The sequence below is a fragment of the Anthonomus grandis genome, chromosome 19 (genome assembly GCF_022605725.1).
Source record: "Anthonomus grandis grandis chromosome 19, icAntGran1.3, whole genome shotgun sequence".
NCBI lineage: Eukaryota > Metazoa > Arthropoda > Insecta > Coleoptera > Curculionidae > Anthonomus > Anthonomus grandis.
In genome coordinates, this window is record NC_065564.1 from 3,883,016 (window position 1) to 3,908,508 (window position 25,493).

Consider the following 25,493-nt stretch of genomic DNA (forward strand, 5'->3'; position numbering starts at 1 on the left):
TTATAAACCTTCATGGAAATCGCGGTTTTTTAACTTATATTTGTATTTTTATCTCAGCCAATTGTCTAGGAAATAGGTTTTGATATACTTAGCAGAATTTGCAACCTAGTTGTCACATTTAAGCCCTATAAAAGGCCAGGATATTTTCCCTTTAATTCGCTTTTTATTTGAGACAAATCCGATCAGAAATAAGAAAGTTACAAGTGATTTTATATGCAGCTTCTCAAACAATTCCTGTAAATGTGTCCAGGTAGTTAAAATCGCTGTAACTTTCTTAATTTCCAACCGATTTTCATGATTCAAACCCTCTTTAAATTGTCCCCACATTCTAAAGATATCTTTAACCTTCAAACTTATCTAGTGTTTCCCCTTCACCCCAGAGGTCCTTTAAAAGTAACCTCCCTCCGATATACGATGGATGGTGTCAAAGCGCATATGTTTCTCACCTCCCCATCAGGCGGCGACATTTCAAAGAGAAAACTCTTGAACCTCGATCGAATTTCCGATATTATTGGCCAGCGTGAGGCTCCTTAGTGCATCACCTTCACACCAGAGGTCTTTTAAAAGTAACCTCCGTTCGTTTTACGATAGATGGTGCCAAAGCGCATGCGTTTCTCACCGAACGACGAGAATTCTTGAACCAACCGAATATTGATGTTAATGTTTTTTAAGCCAGAGGGCAGCACACGTCCCAACCGAAGGCGCCTTCCGAAATCCAGTTTGAACAAAACCGATAATTTGAAAATTTCAGCTGCTTTTCAGCAGGATCTCGTAGGAGTTTCGGTCCGGCAGGCTCCGTTGTCGCATGCTCCCGCGTCTTGTTCCCTCACATAACCTCAATTTAGCCTCAAAAATATTTAGAGCCGAAACAAATATCTATTAAGTGCGCGCCTCTCACTCTCACTTGCCCCCCTCTCGCCATCGGTCGGTTATTTTGGTTTTATTGTTCCCCAGGTGTTTTTTTGTTTATTTCCCCCAAAACTGATTTGTGAGGAGGATCTTTCCTGCTGAGTGGTGACTCTCGAAGGAAACAGGTGAGGTAATGAGGAGCGTGGCTCCTTAAAGTTTGGCGTAAACTATCCAGGCTTTCAGTCAGTCATAAATTACAAAGCGGGCTATTTTTAAAGTTTAAGAGTTTTTAAGGAACATCTGGCTCACATGCTGCCAGAGCAGCTCTTGAAAGCCAATTTTCTTTTTTTTTATGTGAAATAGTCTGAATTAAAATTCTATTTTTATACAGGTCAAAAAATAAAAAAAAATCTTGCAAAAGAAGCTTAAATGATGAGAATCGGTTGAAGGGCGACAAAGTTATGACCGTTTTAACTACCTGGACACCCTTCTTTATTACCTTATAAGGTACCTTCGCTGCAACTTGATTATTCCTTAACCTATTAAGCTGAAATAAAAATTGTCTCATAGAGGGAACATTGGGGATTATTCAGCATAACCATTCCACTAGAACCTACTCCACAAACAGTTACAAAAGGCAGCCACTCAACCGCAATTGTCGCACTTCCGACTCTTTCAAATCCACCATTTGTAACAATACGGGATTTTTTTCACGTATGGGTGAGCCTAACGCGGTCCGCTGGTCTTTTGAAGTTCATTGTCACGTGATCAGAGGGTCAAAAAATCATCTGCATCTATGAGCCTAAGAAAAAGCCCCCACTATAAGAAAATAAAAATAAATAATAACGTAATGGTGCATCGAACCGAACGGCGTTGCATGTTGTGAAAGACCGGATGGACCTGCAGCTGTGCTGTAGGTAGTAGTACCAGAAAATAGAGTTTCGATTGATAGAGATGGTCCGTTCTCCCCAGATTCCAATGGTGTTTAAATAATGATAATCGGTCGAGGAATGTCAAAGTTATGGCTGTTTTAATCGGCTGGACACTGTTTAAGACATCACAGAAAATGCCTATAATTTCCCTATTTCCCAACCGATTTAGCTGCAATAAAATAAGTTCATAAATTATAAATCTTCGGCTCGAAGGACCAAAAGGGTCTTCTTCTCGCTTCGATCTCGTTCCTCGTCTTCTTGTTTGGTTCGTTCAACCATCAGAGATAAAAGACGAGACCATTCTTGAAAAATGGTGGTCAAGGCCGATGTAGAGACCGAGATTAGGGACCCTAAGCTTTCGATTTTCGATGCCACCGTATAGAAATGACTGAATAATAACTCGGTCCGTCGCCGCAACAGGAAATTTCATTATAAGAGATAAGATAAGTCGGTTTGCTCTTTCGTGACTTATCAATACACTTGGTTTATATGCATTAGAACGGAACAAAGAGAAAATGTGATTTTTGCTCCCTGCTAGTGTAACAAAGGAGGTTCTTTAATCTGGGACACGCGCTAGCGTCGGTTACAAAGTCCCATATTTTCTATTTAGGGTTTTTAATGAAAAACCCCGGGGTTTCTTCACTGTAGCTCCCTATCGGTGGAAAAAGTGACCTTTCTCGCCCCCAATAAGGGCTCGACGTAACAACTTTCGAAATGAAACCGAGGGAACTTTTTACTCGGAAGCCGTATGTGCAGAGAGGGAATAATAATAAAAGGAAATGCAATTTTCCATTTGTCGGTTTTCTGGGGTTAAAGAGTTTCTTTTTTTATTGGGTTTATCTCGTTACTTGCACGGAACAATCTAATTTTGCCTCTCTTTTATGATAGGATTATTTATACTAAGTATATAGGGCAATTTAGGGAAAACTCTGCTATTTAAGGCAGTTTGAATCGACAAAATCGCTAAAGAGTATGAAGAGAAATATAGAAAAAAACCTTCTTTCCATAGCTTTTTAAATCAAGAAAATCCGTTGAGAAATAAGCAAGTTATGGGAATTTTTACCCACGGGACACCTACTTAATTCTTCATAAAATCAGCCGTAACTTTGTTACTCCTTAACCGATTTAGCTCGAATTAAAAAACAAGTTATAAGGATTATTCCAACGGGTCCTAAATATTAAATTTTGGCTCAGAACTTTTAAATGAATTCCCTGGAAGCTTCATCGCAAATGCCTATAACTTTGCTACTACTACAACAAATTGGTTGGAAGTAAATTGTCCTCCCTCTACTTGTGGCCTATAAAACCTTTTGTGCTAATAACTAAAACCCATTCAAACTGAATTAAAAAAAATTCGTTAACGGTATCTGTCGTACCGAATAGAAAGCCATATATTGCACTCATGCAATGAATTATGCAGTTCCCATTGTAGATACCTATCCGCTCGATCGGATAGATAACAGTTTCTTTTAATGACCCTCTGTCTTGTAAATTTATGTTTTGTTTAAGTCCCAAAAGAAAACAATATCACTGCAGGAAATAGACGATTACAGTCCGGCAGCTGCCTGCTAACTGAACACCTGGTCTAACACTGTTATTATTATTATAAACGGGAAATACAAACAAATTAGGGTGGGTTAGGTGTGCACTCGTGTCTGACCGCTTTTTTTCTCCTGAAAATGCTGAATATTCGCTTCGTAATTTTCACGCACAGCTGCAAGCAAGGAGCGCTAATGACGCTGAAATGCTCTTGCGAAATTATACGGTATCAGCGGTTTCGTTATAGGTTTTAGGGCGTGCCTTGAGGACGAAAAGGTCGAGTTATCATGCACGCACTCACTCTTTGTATATTTGGACTTTGAGGCAAATGTTTGCTCCGCAGTTTGGTTTTTATTTGAGGCAAATCGGTTGAGAAGTAAGCGAGTTTGTGCCTTATGAAAAATGGGTTTGATATTACAGGTGTCCAAGGGACAAATTTGCATGTATTGTAAATATTTAAACTTTGTTGGGAAGCCCAATGTTTTTACTTCAATGTTTTGCTCATACAAGCCAAATCGGTTAAAAAATAAGAAAGTTACAAGCGTTTTACTAGAAGAGGTCTGAAGAGCAAACTTGTAGGTGTCCGGATAGTTAAAATCTCCATAACTTCTTTATTTATTAAGCGATTTTCGTGCTCTTAAGTGCCTTAAGACACACAATTGTGCCACTTGACAACTGTTACGATTTTTTTGGAAATGTATGGTCACAATCGGAGTTTCGTCGGTCTGATCCGCAGGTGTACGACCCGCTTAGGGCCGCCCAAATCGAACAACTTTTTATGATCACAAGAATGAGGCGGTCGTGATGCAATTTCGAGTGCAACGCACTCACCTCGATCACCTGCTCTCGGTGACCGTTTCGAGATTCCGAAAAAAAAAAATATTTAAAGTGAACTCGGATCGGAAAATAATCAAAAACTTGACAGGCGATCCCCGTTGACAGCTGATTTGTTTGCTTTGGCATCGAAATAGGCGGCGGATCCTTTCGTTACAATTCATCAAGGAGGCTATTTCGGTCGCGCACAATATTACTCAATAATTTTTTTTCAATAACCAGGTAGCCAGGTTAAAAATATCCCACCTACCACCGGCCCCGCTTGTCCTCTAACGTTCGGCATATTTAAATTAAGTTCGAATCTGCTGCTCGTTGAATTTTAAATGGCGCCCGCAGGAAGTTAACAATTGTTTTTCCGTCGTAACTGATCGATGAATTTTGAATTTTAATACATACGGACGGCCCGTTGAACGAACTCGTTCCGAAAAGGGTCAAACTCTTACCCAAATTCGTTAGTAAATAGATTTCCCAGAACGATGTACAGGAATCAACATTTTTCCAGTTTAAAACATTTTTCATTCCACCCCACTCCGATAAAAACAAAAAAATTAGTCCCTCATTTGACCCATTTGTCATACACACAAACCGTTCAGTCCTCCGTCCGACTATCGAGCATTAAAGCCATAAATCTCTTATTTATTGGTGGATTTCAATCATTTAACAGTCCCTGTATAAAAAAACATTTCCTTGTTGCTGGTCAAAAAAATTGTCAAATCAGCGAAAACTGATTCAATACATTGCGAAACCTTGCACCGCTAATAATACCGCAGCGATCGTAATTCAAACCCCATCAGAGTGCAACGTACTAGAGATTGCGTGGACCTTGAGTGCCATAGGGCAAAGAACTTCTTGCTATGTACTTAGGTTACAGAAATAGAGTCGTGTTGTATGTACATGCCTTTTTTATAGCAAGAAATTGGCCCAAGATTTGATTTGATTTATATAAGGCGCTGCTGGGACAAATCTTCTTTGCAAAAAACTTTATTTCAATAAAATCGCTTGGGAAATAGGGAAGTTATAGTGATTTTAATCACCTAGACACCTCTGTTTCGTTGCCAAGACTATAAATTACTTAATGGCCTGTAACTTTGTGACTTCTGCACTGATTAAGCTAAAATAAAAAACGTTTTAAATGGAAAATGTGAAATTTCCCTAATCGGGTGATAAACACCCCTGCAAGGGGTTAATAAATAAATCTCTTGACAGTTTTACAAAAGAAACTCTCGCTTTGTCCTTGCTCTGGCGCACTTAAAATGCAAATGTCCACATTAAACGAAGTTACTGTCAGCAAGACACGCTAGATAAAACGCCGCGTACTAAACCAGCCCTTAATGACGTAAAACAACCCAAAAAAAAATCTATTTTTAATGGTTTATCGCATTAAGATAAAACCGCATCTTTGTTGCAGGTCTGAATCACGCCACAATGGGCCCCTACCAACCGACATACCATCGACCATAGACCATCAGCAGAATGAAGGAAAACAAAAGCCACCAGTTTACGATTTAGTCTCCGGTGGGGCGCGTTTGGTGGTACGGTGCGGGGCTCAAATCCGGCGATCGGGCAGGCCCATGCATGTCTCGCTTACACACTAGGGTGGAATTTCCTCGAGGCAAAACAAATTAGCACCCGTTTCACTTCGGTTTCTAAGAATCTTTTGTTATTTGTCATTTAAAAACGCCTTGTAAGGAGCGCGCACGATTAACATCGCGAGTGACGTGAGTGAAAATGTGAATTGTGTGAGTGTAAAATTACCAAAAAAAAAAAAAAGAAAAACATAAAAATGCCTTCGAAAAGACCGTATGATCTGGTGCAGACTGACGAGTACGACACGAGGATACCTTTGCACCCCGAGGAGGCGTTTCACCACGGCATTACCTTTCAGGCCAAGGTGAGTGAGTGAGTGAGAGGGTAGACAAAAGGTTTCTCATTTAAAGAGTGAAAACCGCAAAAGAATCGGTTAAGTACTTCTTGAGATATGGGCATTTTTGTTCAGGTGGGCGTCAATAGGTTGTTTACATTAATAACCTTCAAGTAAATTAACTTTTAAGGGATATTCTCGAAAATTACGTTGCTTACATTAGTTTTTTAAGCACTACTATAATTTCCTAAGTAATTTATTAAGTTTAAATTAAAAATGAATATTGCCTATATTAATTTTCTTAACACAAAAGCTACTATAGTTTTCAAGGCAGTACATTAATAAATTTAAAGGTTATCCTTGAAAATTGTTTAAGAAATCGCGTTGTTTACATACATTTTTTAAGTAATTTAATGATTTTTCAAGGATCCTTGATTGATTTTTGAACTTTAAGAAAAATTAACTTAAAAAAAGAATTCTCTTAATTCAAAGGGGTTGTTAATATTAAAATTATTCTAAAAGATTCTTTAATATTGTTTATATTAGTTTAAACTTGGTTTAATTAAATTGTATAAGTTAAGTTAATGTAAGCAGCATCATTATTAAATGTTGAACTAAATTAAACATTACTTAAGAGATCAAAGCTTGTTGCTTACATTAAACTCACTATAAAAGGTCAAAAAACATTAATTTTCTTAAAAAATCATCCTTAATTTTGAACTAATTTTAAATTAATGTAAGCAATATGTCTATTAGTTCTTGGACTAAATTAGACATTAACTAAAGGACAACACATTAGAAAAAAATGCTTCTTTTAAATTGTTTACGTAAAGTTGCATTAATGTTAACCTTAACGTAAGCAACATGTTCCATTCATTTCTGAAATATGAATTTTCTTGAAAAAACATCCTTGAATAATATTTAATGTTAAATTAATGTAACCAACATGTTTATTAGTTCCTGGACTAAATTAAACATTAATTAAAGGATGACACCTTAAAAAAAAGTTAATCCTGTTAAATTGCTTACATTAAAATTGCATAAATGTAAAGAGTGACCTAAAAAACATGTTCCATTTATTCCTGAAATATGAATTTTCTTTAAAAAATCATCCTTGATTACTACTTAATTTTAAGTTAATGTAAGCAACTTGTCTATTGATTCCTGAACTAAATTAAACATTAATTAAAGGATGACAGCTTAGAAAATGTTGTTTCTGTTAGATTGCTTACATTAAAATTGCATAAATGTAAAGAGTGACCTAAAAAACATGTTCCATAAATTCCTGAAACATGAATTTTCTTGAAAAAACATCCTTGATTAATATTTAATTTTAAATTAATGTAAGCAACTTGTCTATTGGTTCCTGAACTAAATTAAACATTAATTAAAGGATGACAGCTTAGAAAATGTTGTTTCTGTTAGATTGCTTACATTAAAATTGCATAAATGTAAAGAGTGACCTAAAAAACATGTTCCATAAATTCCTGAAACATGAATTTTCTTGAAAAAACATCCTTGATTAATATTTAATTTTAAATTAATGTAAGCAACTTGTCTATTGGTTCCGGGACTAAATTAAACATTAACTAAAGGATGACACCTTAGAAAAATTGTTTCTATTCGATTGCTTACATTAAAATTGCATAAACGTAAACAGTATCGTAAGCACCATGTTCCATTAGTTCCTGAAACATTAAATGTCTTGAAAAAACATCCTTGATTAATACTTAATTTTAAATTAATGTAAGCAACTTGTCTATTGGTTCCTGGACTAAATTAAACATTAACTAAAGGATGACACCTTAGAAAAATTGTTTCTATTTGATTGCTTACATTAAAATTGCATAAATGTAACCAGTAACGTAAGCACCATGTTCCATTAGTTCCTGAAACATTAAATGTCTTGAAAAAACATCCTTGATTAATACTTAATTTTAAATTAATGTAAGCAACTTGTCTATTGGTTCCTGGACTAAATTAAATATTGACTAAAGGATGACACCTTAAAAATTTGTTTCTATTCGATTGCTTACATTATAATTGCATAAATGTAACCAGTATCGTAAGCACCATGTTCCATTAGTTCCTGAAACATTAATTGTCTTGAAAAATCATCCTTGATTAATATTTAATTTTAAATTAACGTAAGCAACTTCTCTATTAGTTCCTAGATTAAATTAAACATTAACTAAAGGATGACACCTTAGAACAAGGGCTGGGGTAGAAAGAGAGGTGTAGTGTTCACATGAAATTCCTGCTAATATAAACATTAATGTAATTTCTTTGGTTATTAACGCCCATTCATGCTGAGTTTAAGATGACGTAAAGAACATTAAGAATTACCAAACGACCGAAGAACGCAAGGTCGATGCAAATAATGTTTTTCTTAAAAGTGCAGCTGAATCAATACGGACTTGAATGGAATCGTGTGAACCGTTTAGATAGTCAATGTCGCGAGGTTTATCACGAAATGACGTGGTAAAAAAATCGACTTTGCCTTGTCAGCATGGGAACGAGACTGAGAGCAACAAGCGTGCGCGTTTAATTTAATTTTTTAACAAAAAGTTGATAACGACGAGGATGGGATTCGAACCCACGCGGGCAGAGCCCATTGGATTAGCAGTCCAACGCCTTAACCACTCGGCCACCTCGTCTGATGAGCATCTTCTGTGACGAATTCGTCGTATTTTCCAAGTTTTTTTCGGGATTAACTTGAGGAGCAACCTTTGGAAAAAAATCGACAAACGTGAATTTTCCAGCCACTATTATCCAAAGGAGGTCATACACCCATTGGACCAGACTCCACATACGAAAAACAAATTTATCAAAAAATAAAAATAAATACAATTTTTCATTTGTTCGTATGTAGCCAGCGAAAAATCCAAAAATAAACTTCACCTGTAATAATATGACGTCACGGGAACACACTTAAACCGAGAATAGACGGTGACGCCATCATTTTTGGGACAGACTTCGGAAAATAAAAACATGCACGTCGGTCAATTTTGTCTTTTTTCTTTCTGTCTATGGCACCTTTGGGTAAGACATACCTGGCTCACCTTGAAATTGATCAAACAAACGTTCGTAATGTGGTTAAATGGACCATTAACCCATCGTGACACCCAACAAAAGGCACCGGAGACCTAAAATGTTGATCGCGTGTCTATAAGCAGCCATTTCCCTTTTCCGTACCTAAGCCCTTCCAGATTAAGGTTATGATCCCAAAGAATCAACATTTCACAATGTGTGAATGATTTTTTTCTATTTTTAAGTAAAAAATTCCGACGAGGATGGGATTCGAACCCACGCGGGCAGTGCCCATTGGATTAGCAGTCCAACGCCTTAACCACTCGGCCACCTCGTCCGATGAGCATAACCTATGGCATGCTCAACATTTTCTTTGCTGTACATGCTCAACAGCCTCAAATAGTTGAGCATTCAATAGATATTGAGCATTAAAGTTTGCTTCGTAGATTTCTTATTCTAGGAAGTTGAGCATGATTCTCTATTCCAGGAAATTGAGCATGCATTTATTCCCAATTTTCTTAGTCTTTCAAGTGAACATTATTTTCATATTTAGGGAAGTTAAGTATGCATTCATAATTTTTTTTTCACATGTCAGCATTTATTCCTCATTTTCTTAGTCCACGTAGTTGAATATTCTATTCGTCTTTCAGGCAATTGAGCATGCATTTATTCCTAATTTTTTTAGTCTCTCAAGTGAACATTATTTTCATATTTAGGGGAGTTGAGCATGCATTCATAATTTTTTTTTCACAAGTTCAGCATTTATTCCTAATTTTCTTAGTGTCCACGTAGTTGAATATTATATTCGTCTTTAAGGAAATTGAGCATGATTTTATTATTCCAGGAAATTAAGCATGAATTTATTCCTAATTTTCTTAGTCTCTCAAGTGAACATTATTTTCATATTTAGGGAAGTTGAGCATGCATTCATAATTTTTTTTTTACAAGTTCAGCATTTATTCCTAATTTTCTTAGTCCATGTAGTTAAATATTATATTTATATTCTAGGAAATTGAGCATGATTTTAATATTCCACGAGGTTGAGCATGATTTTCTTATTTCAGAAAATTGAGCATGCATTTATTCCTAATTTTCTTAGACTATTGGGTAACCATTATTTTCGTGTTCCAGGAACTTGAATATGATGTTCAATTTTTTTATGCCAGGACATTGAACACCATTTTCTTATTCCAGGCAGTTGAGCATGGATTTGTAGTATTTTTTCCAGACTTTGAAGTATAAATTTGAGCCTTTGTCCAGTCCAGGTAAACAAGAGCATGTTTAGTATTTCTAAACTTATAATTATACATAATTTCGATATTCTAGCCACGAAATTTTAATTTCTTTAGCAGTTAAGCATGAATTTCCTGTATTCTGTTCAATGGCTTTTAAAAATCTTTACTTAGAATAAGGAAATCATGCATCCTTCTCTAAATGCTTCATACATGATGCTCAATTTTCCTGCATAACTTCTCCTGTATATAAAAAACGAATTTATGCTCAACTGGCTGGAAAAAGCCTAAAATGCTTGTCTATATACTTCGATGCCTAAAAATGCTCATTCTTAAATGCCTGGAAAAGAAATATTATGAATCTGCTACCTGGTATTAAGAAAATTATGCATTTATGTCAACCGCATTAACAAAAGTCTGAAATAAAGCTCAATATTGAGCATTTCAAGTTTTTAAGGATGAATCCGGGTTTTTTTCGAGCAGTTAAGCATAACTTCATGATTTGTTTAGCATAGTTGAGCATGATGTCCCCATTCTGTGCAGTGGTTTTTAGAAATTATTGTCTGGAATAAGGAAATCATGCTTTCAAGTATATGCATGCATAAATGCTTCATACATGCTCAATTTTCCTGTATAAAAATCATTAATTAATGCTCAACTGTCTGAAAGAGGTCTAAAATGTATGCTCTGACTCCAAAAATTGCTCATGCATAATATGTTTAAATGCCTGGAATATAAAAAGTATGAATCTATGCTCAACAGCCTGGAATTAAGTACCTAGGTCATGAATTTATGTTCAACTGCGTGGAAAAAGGTTAATTTTTTTCATCCATGAATATAGAGCATTTATGCATGATTTATCAATATCTTAGCCATATCTGAACATGTTCTTGGTATAATCAGTATTAAACAGTTAAAAACTCAGACGCATCTGATGCTTATCTTAACGCGTATTCAATTAACGGTACTTGTGTGACTTAAGTACCGTTACTTAAAGTGATGTGAGGATGATGTTTCGGGTATCATCGGACGAGGTGGCCGAGTGGTTAAGGCGTTGGACTGCTAATCCAATGGGCTCTGCCCGCGTGGGTTCGAATCCCATCCTCGTCGTATATTTTTAAAATTTTTCACTGTGTATGATCTCCTTTAGTGCCGATTTTTTTTTTTGACGAATAGGCCGATAACTCGGGCATTTGCTGGCCGATTTTAACAAAAGCGGGCTTAAAATAAAGCTGGCACAATAAGCAACAACAAATCTTCGTACAATTGACCTCTAAACTCAACTGTTTTTCGTGTTCGAGGACTTTTGAGGCTAAAAACAAACGTTGAAAAATCTTCGTGGTCCGTTGATCAGTGGCCTCCAAAAAATTCAATTTTTCCTCTGGGCACCAACGCCAAGTTCAACGTATGCAAGATCGCCGAATAAATTAATTTTTATTGGCCCCCCTAAAGGTCACGTGGACGCCACGAGAATATTAAATTAAAAACAGATTTTTCGACTATAAAACCACGAATTAGCGATCCATAATTTCCGCTTATAACGATCAGTTTCGCCGGAAAAATTATCCAAACAAGCCGTAAATTCCCTGATTTTCTCGCGTGAGCGTTAATGAGCCGTCAGATTCACTTTTGTTTATTTTTTTTCCGTAGTATATCGGCACCCTGGACGTGCCCAGACCCACCAGCAGGGTGGAAATCGTCTCTGCCATGCGCAGGATACGGGTAAGCCTAGGGTAGGCCCCTAATCCCTTTTATAACAACTAAAATATTTTATTGCAGTACGAATTTAAGGCCAAGGGTATCAAAAAGAAAAAGGTGACCATAGAAGTGTCCGTTGAGGGTGTGAAGGTCACCCTCAGGAAAAAGAAGAAGGTAATCGAATTTCATCCTCCCCAACCATTAAAAAAAAAATGTTTTTAAATATAGAAACGCCACTGGAACGATGACAAGTCAGTATTACTCAACCACCCCATCTATCGGATATTTTACGTGTCCCACGACTCGCAGGACCTAAAAATTTTCAGTTATATCGCCAGGGACGGGTCCAGTAATGTGTTCAAGTGTGCCGTGTTTAAGGCCCATAAAAAGGTAAGAACCGATTTTTAAGAAAAAAAATTTAATCGTGTATGAGCTCCTGAAATTGCAATTCCGATCATTTTCGGAGTTGCTGCAGTATTTGCTCTATTTATGAATAAATTGTAAAAATTCGTTTGAGTTTTACTAATTCCAGGGTTTCTTCGCTTTTAAGGTTAAATTTTAAGTCCGGTCACATTGGTTTAATTGAAATTTCCTTGCAGAGATTTCAGCTTTAGATAGATGGGTAATAAAGATTAATTTCCATTGACCATATATGTGGGGTCAAATTTAAAAGCATCTATAGTAACTGTAGATCCACCCTATAAATTCCAATAATTTCTCATGCTATTCCAACCTTTTAGAGTCCAAAATTTAAATTAATGATGCCAATAATTTCTGAAAATTTGCTCTGTTATTCCTATAATTTTGCAAGAGTTATTACCCTAGTTATAAATTTTTAAGAATGAATTCTGAGAATTCGTTTACTTATTATGGCTTTTATTTAAATATAACTGAATATATTTCAATAAATTCCAATAATTTCTTAACTTATTCCAGGGTTTCTTCGCCTTTAGGCCTAAATTTTAAGTCCAGCCACATTGGAATCTCTTTGCATAAATTTCAGCTTCAGATAGAAAGGTAATAAAAATTAATTCCCATTGACCATTTGTAAGGTCAAATCCAAAAGCTTCTAGACTAAAATTCGTGTATCTTTACCCTATAAATTCCAATAATGCCTTATGCTTGTCCATAACTCAAAAAGTTGACCAAATACAATTTTGAAAATTTGTACACATATTCTCTGGACAATTTTGTTGGACACCTATTTCAGCGTTTTTCAAAATTTGAATAACATTTTGAGAAAAAAAATATTTTTGGAAAAAAGCATTTTTTTTCCTCATAAAATTTGAGAAAATGTCCATAACTCAAAAAGTTGACTAAATAAAATTTTGAAAATGTGTACACATATTCTCTGAATAATTTAGTTGGACACCTATTTCAGCGTTTTTCAAAATTTGTACAAGATTTTGAGAAAAAAAATATTTTTAGAAAAAAGCATTTTTTTCCTCATGAAATTTGAGAAAATATCCATAACTCAAAAAGTTGACTAAATAAAATTTTGAAAATTTGTGCACATATTCTCTGGACAATTTGGTTGGACACCTATTTCAGCGTTTTTCAAAATTTGTACAAGATTTAAAAAAAAATAATATTTTTTAAAAAAATAGTTTTTTATTCTTCTAAAAATTTGACAAAACGTCCATAACTCAAAAAGTTGACCATATACAATTTTGAAAATTTGTGCACATATTCTCTGAACAACTTAATTAGACACCTATTTCAGCGTTTTTCAAAATTTGTACAAGATTTTGAAAAAAATATATTTTTGGAAAAAATTGTTTTTTATTCTTCTAAAAATTCGACAAAATGTCCATAACTCAAGAAATTAATCAAATACAATTTTGAAAATTTGTACACATATTCTCTGGAAAATTTGGTTGGACACCTATTTCAGCGTTTTTCAAAATTTGTACAAGATTTTGAAAAAAAAATATTTTTGAAAAAAATGTTTTTTATTCTTCTAAAAATTTGACAAAATGTCCATAACTCAAGAAATTAATCAAATACAATTTTGAAAATTTGTACACATATTCTCTGGAAAATTTGGTTGGACACCTATTTCAGCGTTTTTCAAAATTTGAATAGCATTTTGAGAAAAAAAATATTTTTGGAAAAAAGCATTTTTTATTCTTCTAAAAATTCGACAAAATGTCCAAAACTCAAAAAATTGATCAAATACAATTTTGAAAATTTGTGCACATATTCTCTGAACAATTTGGTTGGACACCTATTACAGCGTTTTTCAAAATTTGCACAAGATTTTGAGAAAAAAGATATTTTTGGAAAAAAGCATTTTTTATTCTTCTAAAAATTCGACAAAATGTCCATAACTCAAAAAATTGATCAAATACAATTTTGAAAATTTGTGCACATATTCTCTAAACAATTTGGTTGGACACCTATTTCAGCGTTTTTCAAAATTTGTACAAGATTTTGAAAAAAAAATATTTTTGGAAAAAATAGTTTTTTATTCTTCTAAAAATTTGACAATATGTCCATAACTCAAAAAATTGATCAAATACAATTTTGAAAATTTATGCACATATTCTCTGAGCAATTTGGCTGAACTCCTATTTCAGCGTTTTTCAAAATTTAAATAACATTTTGAGAAAAAAAATATTTTTGGAAAACAGCATTTTTTTTCTTATAAAATTTGAGAAAATGTCCATAACTCAAAAAGTTGACTAAATACAATTTTGAAAATTTGTACACATATTCTCTGAATAATTTGGTTGGATACCTATTTCAGGGTTTTTCAAAATTTGTACAAGATTTTGAAAAAAAAATATTTTTAGAAAAAATTGTTTTTTATTCTTCTAAAAATTCGACAAATTGTCCATAACTCAAAAAATTGACCAAATACAATTTTGAAAATTTGTGCACATATTCTCTGGACAATTTGGTTGGACACCTATTTCAGCGTTTTTCAAAATTTGTACAAGATTTTGAAAAAAAAATATTTTTGGAAAAAATTGTTCTTTATTCTTCTAAAAATTTGACAAAATGTCCATAACTCAAAAAATTGATCAAATACAATTTTGAAAATTTATGCACACATTCTCTGAGCAATTTGGCTGAACTTTTATTTCAGCGTTTTTCAAAATTTGAATAACATTTTGAGAAAAAAAATATTTTTGGGAAAAAGCATTTTTTTTTCTCATAAAATTTGAGAAAATGTCCATAACTCAAAAAGTTGACTAAATACAATTTTGAAAATTTGTACACATATTCTCTGAATAATTTGGTTGGACATCTATTTCAGGGTTTTTCAAAATTTGTACAAGATTTTGAAAAAAAAATATTTTTAGAAAAAATTGTTTTTTATTCTTCTAAAAATTCGACAAAATGTCCATAACTCCTAAAGTTGACCAAATACAATTTTGATAATTTGTGCACATATTCTCTGGACAATTTGGTTGAACAGCTATTTCAGCGTTTTTTAAAATTTGCACAAGATTTTGAGAAAAAAGATATTTTTGGAAAAAGGCATTTTTTATTCTTCTAAAAATTCGACAAAATGTCCATAACTCAAAAAGTTGACCAAATACAATTTTGAAAATTTGTACATATATTCTCTGGACAATTTTGTTGGACACCTATTTCAGCGTTTTTCAAAATTTGTACAAGATTTTGAAAAAAAAATATTTTTGAAAAAAATTGTTTTTATTCTTCTAAAAATTCGACAAAATGTCCATAACTCAAAAAATTTAGGTTGCAAATCTAGTCCAATATATTCCAATGTATTCCAATCATTTCTTAACTAATTCCAGGGTTTCCTCGCTTTTAAGGCTAAATTTTTAAGTCCGGTCACATTGGTTTAATTGGAATTTCATTCCACAGATTTCAGCTTCAGATGGAATGGTAATAAGATTAATTCAAATAACTATTGAACATTTGTGGGGCGCTTTATTAGCCCTAATAAGTGTTTAGAGAATTATTAGAGAAGTCCAAGGAGAGTCCCTCATTTTGTCTCATTTTACGATTTTAAATATAAAGCCCAAGAGTGGTTAAGCCCTGGAAACATCGGGGGAATTATTGGAAACTCTGGGGCAAAACATCAATAAAATATTTTTAATTTTATCGCTTTTATTGCCACGTTCGGATGGCGTGTAAAACAGATTATTTTTAGTGCCTAAACAAACACAATAAATTAAATTTGTAATGCGAAAAGGCCCGTAGAGAGAATACGAACGCGCCCTAATTAACCGTCGGGACTAATTATTACGATCTACAACGCGCTCTAACGGGTTTTAATTTATCTCCCGGTGACCAATTAATAATAAATTCACCAACGGGCTGGAAATAAACTTCGTGAAATTTCTGAAAAAAAAAAATAAAAAAAAAATAATCGGCGAGCGCGTGTTTTGATTGGAATGACAAGCATCTGGAAAAGATGATCGACAGCGGGTTTATTTTCATTTCCAGAGAAAAAATAGTGATGTGGGCCGCCAGCAGTCGACTGCTAGCAACGAAAATACGCGTTTCGAGTAGTAAATTTAGAATTTTTTTTTTAAGGTCGTTTTCTTCCGAATCGAAGAGAGAAAGAAACTCTGATGCGTCCAGATCCAGAAAGTAAACCGGCCGCTGAGTTATTACGGATTGGGTTACTTTAAGTGTTTTTTTCTCACTGGCAGGTGCGAACCCATTAATCTCACCTGATAAACGACGTTGCATCTAGTCAAAATATTTAGGTAATGTTTCGGTTAATTTCTAGTCGTAAATCGCGCATCGGTACTAACGAGCTACGATTTGATGGATTAATTAGAGCGGCGACTGCGGATTTATTCATGCGAAGAAATTTGAATTTTTCATTCGTTTTTTTGGAATTTCTACCTTGGAAGTGTAGAGCAACCGCTATGCAAAATCTTTCCTTCCTAGCCCTAGAACTAGGATAATTTTTGTGCTATGGAATTTCTTCGTAGAATATCTTCGTGAAACATTCTTTCAAATGTTCCAAAGAAATTCCATTAATTCCCTAATACAAACAGCAGACATCCTCCAATGGATGTCCTGCATTGGTCCAAACTAGGCCGAAATGTCCATGGATCTGGATGATAATTTTGTACAATCCAACGGATTTTATATTATTTTTATCCAATGACGACAATTCTTACTATAAATGTCAGTTTTGAAATGTATAGTTAATTTACCTGAGTATAATGGATAGATTTTTTAACAAGCTATTGGACATCACTCTTTGAAAAATTGCATCTTCATTTTAATGGATATTGTGGACGTCTCTAAGATTTACTAAATTCTTAGGCTTCAATAAAATAAGGAATCATTGCTCAATTGAGCTTCCATTCACTTTTTGTTTCGTATCATTATATTTAGTTCAAATTTTTCTCCAAATTATTCCAAGAATTGACCTCGTTGTAAACTATGGTTAATTATTCACTGATTTAAGCAATTATTGGAATTTATTAATAGAACCTTTGCAATATATTGCAATAAAGGCAACTGACCAATTTACCTTAATCTAAGTTCTAATTTAATATAGTCAAGACATGGAAAATTGTTTATAAGGGACAATTTTTCAGATACAGAAAATTATTTTTATGTTAATATTAGAATATATAAAGTGAACCTACGTATAAATGGCTAAACCTAAATAGTTATTGGAATTAATTTTTATTTCTCTTCCATGAAGCTGAAATCTATGGAAGGAAATTCCAATTAACTATGAAATTTAAGTTTAAAGGCAAAGAAACCATGCGAAAGCTAGGAATTCATTTGGATATATTAAAATATATTTAATGATATCTAAGTAAAGGCCTAAGTATTTAAAATTGAGGCTAAAATAAATTAAGGAATTATACGAATCTATTGAGTGATATTTAAGTAAAAACCAAAATAAGTAAAAACAAACTTTTAACATATTCTAAACATCATTAAATCCGGCAATAACCCTTGAAAAATAACTGGAATATAGAGGGCAATTTTTCAGTAAAAATCATTAATTTTAATTTTGGAATTTAGTCGAAATGCTTTTAAATTTAACCCTTAACTTAAAATAAAAAAAACGTATGAACCTTTTTTGTTAACAATGGTTCCATCTTTATTTTACGCTAATTTTCCGAAAAATCGCATGAAGATTCACAGGTTCCGATAATTTCCCTATATTTCCAGGGCTTAACCATCCTGGGGGTTTAAAATCTTAAAATAAGGCAAAACCTTCATATGGTTCTCTCTAGAATATCACTTCATAGCCTTTTATAATAATGTCAATTCCAACGTTTAAGGCTACACCTCATAAGCTTCAAATAATTATTTATTTCCTGAAACTGTTCTCAGGTTTGACCATTTTCAGGATTAAATCCTTTGAATCAAGCTTTGACAAATTTTTTACATACATTTCAGTCTAAATTGCAATAAATTCCAATATTTTTTTAAAACCATTTAAGGGCTTAACTGCTATTGAAATTTTCCACAATTTTATTTGACATTTATTCAAATTTCTATTAAATTGTTTAAGATTTTTAGAACTTTCTTGGAATTTCACCAAAAAATTTTATTTATTCCATCACATTTTCTAGTAGTTTTTGATTGGGTTTCCAAGGATTTTTTTTTGGAATCAATGGCTCAAGTGTTGCACAGATGGCTTAAAAACTGTAAAACGGTTAAGTTTTTTAAAAAAAGCGTAGAAATCTTTCTTGTTGGCAATGGTTTCAGCTGTATTTTAAGGTCAATTCCTTCCTAACTGCCATATTAAAATTCAGTCATATCTAAAAAACCCTTAGGATTAGAAAAAAGTGTGTAAAGACCTTTTCTGTTCATCACAGAACGTCCTTTAATTTACCGGTCCGTAAAATAAAGTCGGCGAAAAATTGCCCGAAATCCAGACGATTTTTCACGGGACCGGCCAAAATATCCCGGATTATCCCGATATCGGGAATTTATTGGTCGAAACAATTTTCGGACCGCGTAAACCCCCGTCGTCATAAGTCAAATCCTAAAAATACCACGCGACGCGAAAAAACGACGCCGCAATTGCGATCTCCGACTGAATTCAATTGGTGCGCGACTTTTGTTTCGACGGTTTATCGCGCTCTTTTTTTTTTTTTTTTTGTTTACCATGTGACAAAAAAAAAAGTCATGTCGAAAAAATTGCCAACAAAGTTCCGTCACTCGAGCTTGGACCTGGTGCATCAGCGGGACGATCCCGCGACGAGGCACGACGTGCTCTCCAGGGCGAAGAACAAACTGCTGAGCCTCAGCGACGCCCTGAAGCATCGCAAAACCGATGAGAACCAAAACAAACCGTTGCCAAAAAGCATAACCCAGTGCACCCTGGATTACTTTGTGAAGCACGAGCGTGCCGGCCAGAAAGGCTCTTGCAAGAGCTTAAAAAAGCAAACTTCACTCAGCACCTACCCCCAGATCCAGGTCTCTTCCTTCGAGAGCGACCTGGACGATGATGTGGATGAAGTGTTTTACCCTATAAACAGACTGAGGCCAGCCACTGTATGCGTGGACCGGCCCAGTGTGGATCGGCGCAGCGAAGCCGAAGCTCTGGCCCTAGAACGCCCTAGGAAGAAGCTCAGCTTCAAGGAACCGGTTGAGTCTGTGAGGCCCGAGAAGCCTCGGGGCGGTAAACTTCAAAACACTTTGAAGTACTTGAAAGGGGGCAAGCAGGAGAATGCGGGAGAGAAGAACTTCACCGTGGGAAAAGGGATCCAGAGCCTGGCAGGGCTGGGGATGACGGTGGTGGCCACCAACGGGGTGCAAACCGGCGTTGAGGACGAAGATCTCGAGGTAAACGTGCCAAAAGGGTTGGAGATGAAGCTGTTGTGCTTTGAGGACCTTAAAAGTGTTTGTTTCTTTTCAGAGTCAAGCGATGAGGGTGGTGAGGACGGTGGGGCAGGCCTTCGAGGTTTGTCACAAACTGTCGATTCAAGCTCCGGAGGACAACTACGACGAGGAGCAAGAGACCACGGCCACCCAAGAGCTCCTCAGCGACCGTCTGAGTGACGTGGCCAGCGACAAACCTAAGAAAGGTAACGAGGACTTAAAATAGCCTTATGCACACACACACATACACACTTAAATTCTATATTTATAAAATCGGGTCTCGCGCTTTTGAAGTTAATATATGTATGTATCGCCAGTGATAAATTGATTTTTAGTTTGTCGCCAACGGTAATGGAAACGACGAGGATAATGGATCTTTATGCCAATTTGGCTAAGAATTGATGCGAGGCATAACCTTGCGCAGGCAATTTCGGGTCATAGAGTAGCTTAGTGGGGTCCAAGGGTGCTTGTGATGGCTTCAGCGTTTTCCTTTGAGATCTTTTGCTGCTGTAATACCTTGTTGTTTTGGATTTGACTCGGACTCGATTACTAAACCTCAAATATTTGATGAAATTCTTCTAAAAATCACGGTTTTTTGTCCATAATATCCAATTTAATAGCACTATTCTTGTATTAAATATTTATTAATATATAATTATATCAAATTTAAATAAACAAACTGTGTTATTAGATTAGATATTAACGACGAAACCATGTTGTTATTCATGCGTATTATTTGGGAAAATACTGATTTTTAAATACAATTTCTTACTGGTAAGTTGTGTGGGGTGGGTGGGGGGGTAAGGGTAGGGTAAACGAAAAACGTTTTTTTTTTTGCAGAAAATAATTGCCTGAGAAAAAAATGGTTTTTAACAAAATTATAGGTGATAAAAAAATCTATAGTTTTTGTATCTTTACTTTTCTCACATACCTTTAAGGTTTTAGCGTAAAACGTGAAAGAAACCTTTTTTTTTTCTCGAAAGCAAGGCGTATCGCCATGAAAATTGCAGTATTTGTGCCATTTTTTTATCGTAGATAAGTCTTGGAAGTATAACAGCCAAGTTGCTAGTGATATTTGTCAAAATAGGGGTTTGCATCTAAATCAGGAATAGCTAGTAATAAATTAGGGTTTATTTATACTACCGTTTGCAATTTTGTAAAAAAAGCATGTATACTTCTACTTATTTTAATAGTCTATGATATATTCAATATACTCTCTAGATTGGCTTAGAATCATTTAATTTTGCTGACTAATAATACTACAAAAGATCCATAATTTTAACTCAAACAAAAAGAAAAAACACAATAGCAAACATATAGCTTGATGTTATAAAAAAGTCATAAAAACATTGCCTCTAAATGGTAAAAAGGGGGAAAATTACAGAAATTTCTGAAAATTCAAAAATTCAAGAAAAAGAATTCAATTATTCTTGAAGAAAAAAAACGGACATTTTAAAATGCTCATAGATTGCAAAAAATCCATAATTCTAGCTCAACCAAAAAAAAATGGATTTAATACATTGCAAAAGATCCATAATCCTAACTGAAAAAAAAACATTTAATAGACTACATATGAACCATAATTCTAACTGAAACAAAAAAAAAATACAACGAAAGTCTAGGAAACGACGTTTTACGACTCTCTCGCGGGCTTTATGGACGCGCGCCATTAAACAGCCATAAATCACGTGAAGTATCAATAAACCCACCGATTTTCCAGTAGAACGCCATCACCAAGTGCCTACTTTTCCAGTTTATCGCTTGCGAGTTTCGAGTGGTCCAGCCTGGATTTTAATTTTTTCTTTAGACCTAAATTTTAATCCTCGAATGAATTTTTTCCAGATCCAACTTCTTCGGAAGGGGTCAACAGTAGCGAGAAGAACTCGCTGCCCCCGGACGACTGTAGCCTTAAGGACGCTTATCTGGACAACAGTATTAGACACCCAGTACACTTAGACATATTACCCCCACCGCCGTCGAACAGCAGTAGCAGTACCTGTAGGAAGGCGAAAGTGGTAAGTAGGAGTCTTAGTAGAAAGACCCTAATTCTTTCTCCGATAAGACACCATCAGGATATTTTTTCCGTGGCATTTTCCAATTTTTCCCAAGCGCACACCTTAGAAGCGAGATCAAATTTTACACGTATCCGACCGATCGGCGTGAGAGAAGGGGGTCTGAACACCCATTAAAATCGATCGATTCCATCCGCCGCTCGGTCGTAACTTTAATTTCCTTTTCATTACGGTTTTTATTCCTGGACCCGGTCCAGTAAAAACCTCACTTTACCTTCAACGAACATTTCAGCAAACGGAGACTTACGCCTCACCTCTAAGTGACGCCTTGACGAGCAGCGGTAACACCGGTAGCACCTCCACCTCCGCAGGAGGAGCCCTCTCCTCGCACCACGAGATGCAACTACTTAAAGAGCAACTGGACCAGCAACGACAACAGACTCAGGCAGCCTTGGCACAGCTACAGCTCGCCAGGGAACAGCTTCAAGCAGAACAGGTACTGCTTCCTGATGGCATTTATCAGATCCGGTTTAACGTTTCTTGTTACAGACTGCCAGGATGGAGGCGCAGGCCCGTACCCATCAGCTCCTGGTGCACAACCGGGAGCTCCTGGACCACATTGCCGCCCTGGTGGCTCATCTGCAGGGCGGCGGAGATAAGGGGGGGCGGCAGCCCAGTCCGCCCCACATGACTATGCCCCAGGTAAGGTTGTTGGAACGTTTTAAGCATGCTTGTTGTTTGTTTCTTTTTTGTTATTCGGAAGTGTTTGTGCCCTAACGCTTTGAAGCTGCCGCTGCCGTAACCGAGTGTGCCCTAAAGGTAAATTGTCCCTTTATCCAGATTAATGGAAGCGGCTGATTTTGGTGTTTTCGTTTTTTAGCAACCAAAAGACTTGGAGCCTCCCCAGTTGGATCCTGGGATGGTGCTGCAGGCGCTCGGTCTGGCCTCGCCTGTCACTTGTCAATCCCCACTTAAAACCACCTTTAATCCGGGTGGGGGGAGCATGTTTAATCTCCCGTACGCCCCGGTTGAGGCCAGCTTCGAAAGTCAGCTGCTGCAACGCATCCAGGCCATGGGCAGCTATCCGCAGCTCCCATTCGCCGCCTATCCGCAGTACGGGGGCTACTACAACCCTTGCTATCCAGTGCCTTATGCCACTCTACCGAGAAATTATTCCAGTCCTATGGACGATCGCGTGAATAACAGGCACAGCGAGCCTCGGCATATTCCCTCGATGTACTGTAACGTAGAGAAGGAGGAGTACCAGAAGGTGCCCCCAAAAAAAGAGAACCACGCCAGAGAGGAATATGCCAAATACGCCCAAGAGTACTCGCAGAAGCAGAGATCGGAAGAGTCCCAATTCATCAAACCGCTCTCGCAAGTCGGCACCTTGACCACCACCGACTCCGAAGGGAGGGTGAGAGTGATCGTGCCGGCGCCCCCTAGCGGTGAGGAGCAAGACACTCTTTCGAATCTCAGGATTAGTGAGGAGCTGAGGCTGATGAATGGACCAGGGATCTCCAGGTCTGCCAGTGAGAGGGTGCCGAATAGGAGCGAGTTGATGTCTCAGGTGCAGAGGAGCATGTGGGCGAGGCATACGACCAAATAACTTCGAGAGGGATTTTTCCTGGACCCAGTCCGGGTTTTTGGGTGATAGAGTGCCATGGAACGGACTATGATTTGTGTATGTGTGTGTGTGTGGTAATGGACCATGTGACCCCCATTTGGGGTACTATATAGTTGTCGCTTGCGGAAACTGTAAATAATCATTACGTGCGCCGTTATTATAAATAAATTGAGACGTTTTTATTTTTTTTTTCGCTCGCGGTGTTTTATTTCTTGCGTTCCCTTAAATATCTCGCTTACTAGCGGTTTAAGGGGGAAAACTGTAGAGGGCAAATTTGTAAACCGGATCCGGTCCTATAATATCGCTCTCAAAGAATTTTACTGTAGAATTAATGGTTTTCAAGAAAAGTAGCGTCAAAGTTTTCCTTGTAAGTGACAACTGACTCTCATTGGTCTTACTAACACGTTCCCTTAAATATCTGGATTTCTGTTGGTTCTGCTCGTGCATTGCAGTTTATTGTTCCGTATGCCAAATGCATATCCGCCAATTCTTGATTGGTAAAGTTTTCCATTAGCAATAAATGTTAACATAACAAAAGGTATGTTAATATAACAAAAGGTATCGTTAAAGATTTAGATTCATATTTCTTCTGAATACGTGAATAAGTATATTTTCTTCTTTGTTTCTTTAATAATTGATAGTATTGTCTAAATTGATTTTTATTATAATAGTGACGTAATACCCAACAAAATAAGTAACTCCATGATATGAACTCGTCGTTTTTTTATCAATTATTGTCTGCAAAAAAACGGTTTTTCACTAATCATACCCTTACCCCCCCACCCACCCCACACAGCTTACCAGTAAGAAATTGGTTTCAAAAAATTATTATTTTCCAAAATAATACGCATGAATAAACAGCTAGTTTCGTTATCTAATATAATAACATAGTTTGTTTATTTAAATTTAATATAATTATATATATGTATATTAATAAATATTTAATACAAAAATAGTGCTCTTAGATTGGATATTATGGACGAAAAATTGTGATTTTTTAGAAGAATTTCTTACTGGGAAAATGTTTGGGGTGGGTGGGGGGGCCAAGGTTGTGTTGCTAAAAAAACAATGTTTTTGCAAAAAATATATATTAAATATTTAATTTGATAACACTGTTTATATAAACTTTATAGAATTTTATATATAAATATTCAGTATAAAAACAGCGTTATTAGATTGGATAATATTGGATAATTTACCTAAAACTTGTAGACCAAATCGAGAAAATTGCTCCCAACTAATTTGTCCTTAAAATTAATGGTTTTCCAGATAATGAACGATAAGAAAATCCCTCCCTCCCCCACAATATCCAGCCAACGAAAAACCTCATCAAAACTTTTTAATGAAACCCTGCCCGGCGAAATTAAAAACACGATAAAACTCCCCGCGTCATAACAGAAGCGATCCAGAATTTCAAATTAATATCGTCCAGGGGCGTCCCAACCTAAAAAATCAAATTCTTTTCTCAGCTCTCTTCCACGGCTAAGGTGGAGCGTTGGTTCGAGCTACTGGAACCCACGTCGATATCCAGGCCGGAGAGCGGGTTCGTCTCGTGCCAGGACAACGACCACGACGAGTTCGACGACGAGAAGGAGATCCTGGAGGGAACCAGGAACCTCTTGTCGAAACTGAGTGCCAGGAAGCAACGGAAACTGCTCGGATTAAAGTTGGGCAAGGTGACCACCTTCTGACGAATCGGGAACACTTTGGGGAGGTTCTTCGGCAGGTTTCGACGCAAAAAACGAGCCTCTTCAGGACATTTTATAATTGAACCGGATTAATTATAATTATGTTAACTGGAAGGCTGATAGTCAATAAAATTAATTGTTCTCATAGAGTATATAGAATATTATGTTTGTCTTGTTAAAGGCTGATTTATTTTATTATATATTTTTTTTTTAGTCTTTAAGGTTTAAATATTTATTTCTAGGTTAGGTTAGGTGGAATTTATCGAACAAACTATGTTGACTGACTTAAGACTCCTTTAAGTAGTTCACTCCAGTGTCATATTATAGGAATATTATACATATCTTCGAATTTTTTAAGGTGTTTTTGTCCTTTTTCTTATTCGGTTGGCTCAGTTTTTTT

General features: G+C 35.8%; 1 protein-coding gene and 3 non-coding genes across 6 annotated transcripts; 2 read left to right on the forward strand and 2 right to left on the reverse strand.

Annotated features, from left to right (window-relative positions):
* Positions 1-784: 784 nt before the first annotated feature.
* Positions 785-25,450, forward strand: LOC126747631 (carboxyl-terminal PDZ ligand of neuronal nitric oxide synthase protein). 3 transcript variants are annotated; one of them, XM_050456378.1, is made up of 10 exons: positions 785-1,034; positions 5,563-6,045; positions 11,928-11,999; positions 12,057-12,149; positions 12,204-12,365; positions 19,804-19,972; positions 21,609-21,781; positions 22,071-22,274; positions 22,328-22,480; positions 22,659-23,598. In XM_050456378.1, exons 2-10 carry the CDS (start codon positions 5,938-5,940, stop codon positions 23,385-23,387), a joined length of 1,863 nt encoding a protein of 620 aa, XP_050312335.1. In that variant the 5' UTR covers positions 785-1,034; positions 5,563-5,937; the 3' UTR covers positions 23,388-23,598. The 3 variants fall into 3 exon arrangements, with proteins under 3 accessions (XP_050312335.1, XP_050312334.1, XP_050312336.1); XM_050456377.1 differs by lacking the exons at positions 785-1,034; positions 5,563-6,045; positions 11,928-11,999; positions 12,057-12,149; positions 12,204-12,365 and adding an exon at positions 18,937-19,730; XM_050456379.1 differs by lacking the exons at positions 785-1,034; positions 5,563-6,045; positions 11,928-11,999; ... (1 more) ...; positions 12,204-12,365; positions 22,659-23,598 and adding exons at positions 18,961-19,730; positions 24,875-25,450.
* Positions 8,591-8,672, reverse strand: Trnas-gcu (transfer RNA serine (anticodon GCU)). Its single transcript has one exon. It is a non-coding gene; the product is annotated as a tRNA-Ser (tRNA).
* Trnas-gcu (transfer RNA serine (anticodon GCU)) lies at positions 9,301-9,382 on the reverse strand. Its single transcript has one exon. It is a non-coding gene; the product is annotated as a tRNA-Ser (tRNA).
* Positions 11,306-11,387, forward strand: Trnas-gcu (transfer RNA serine (anticodon GCU)). The gene has a single exon. It is a non-coding gene; the product is annotated as a tRNA-Ser (tRNA).
* Positions 25,451-25,493: the final 43 nt, after the last annotated feature.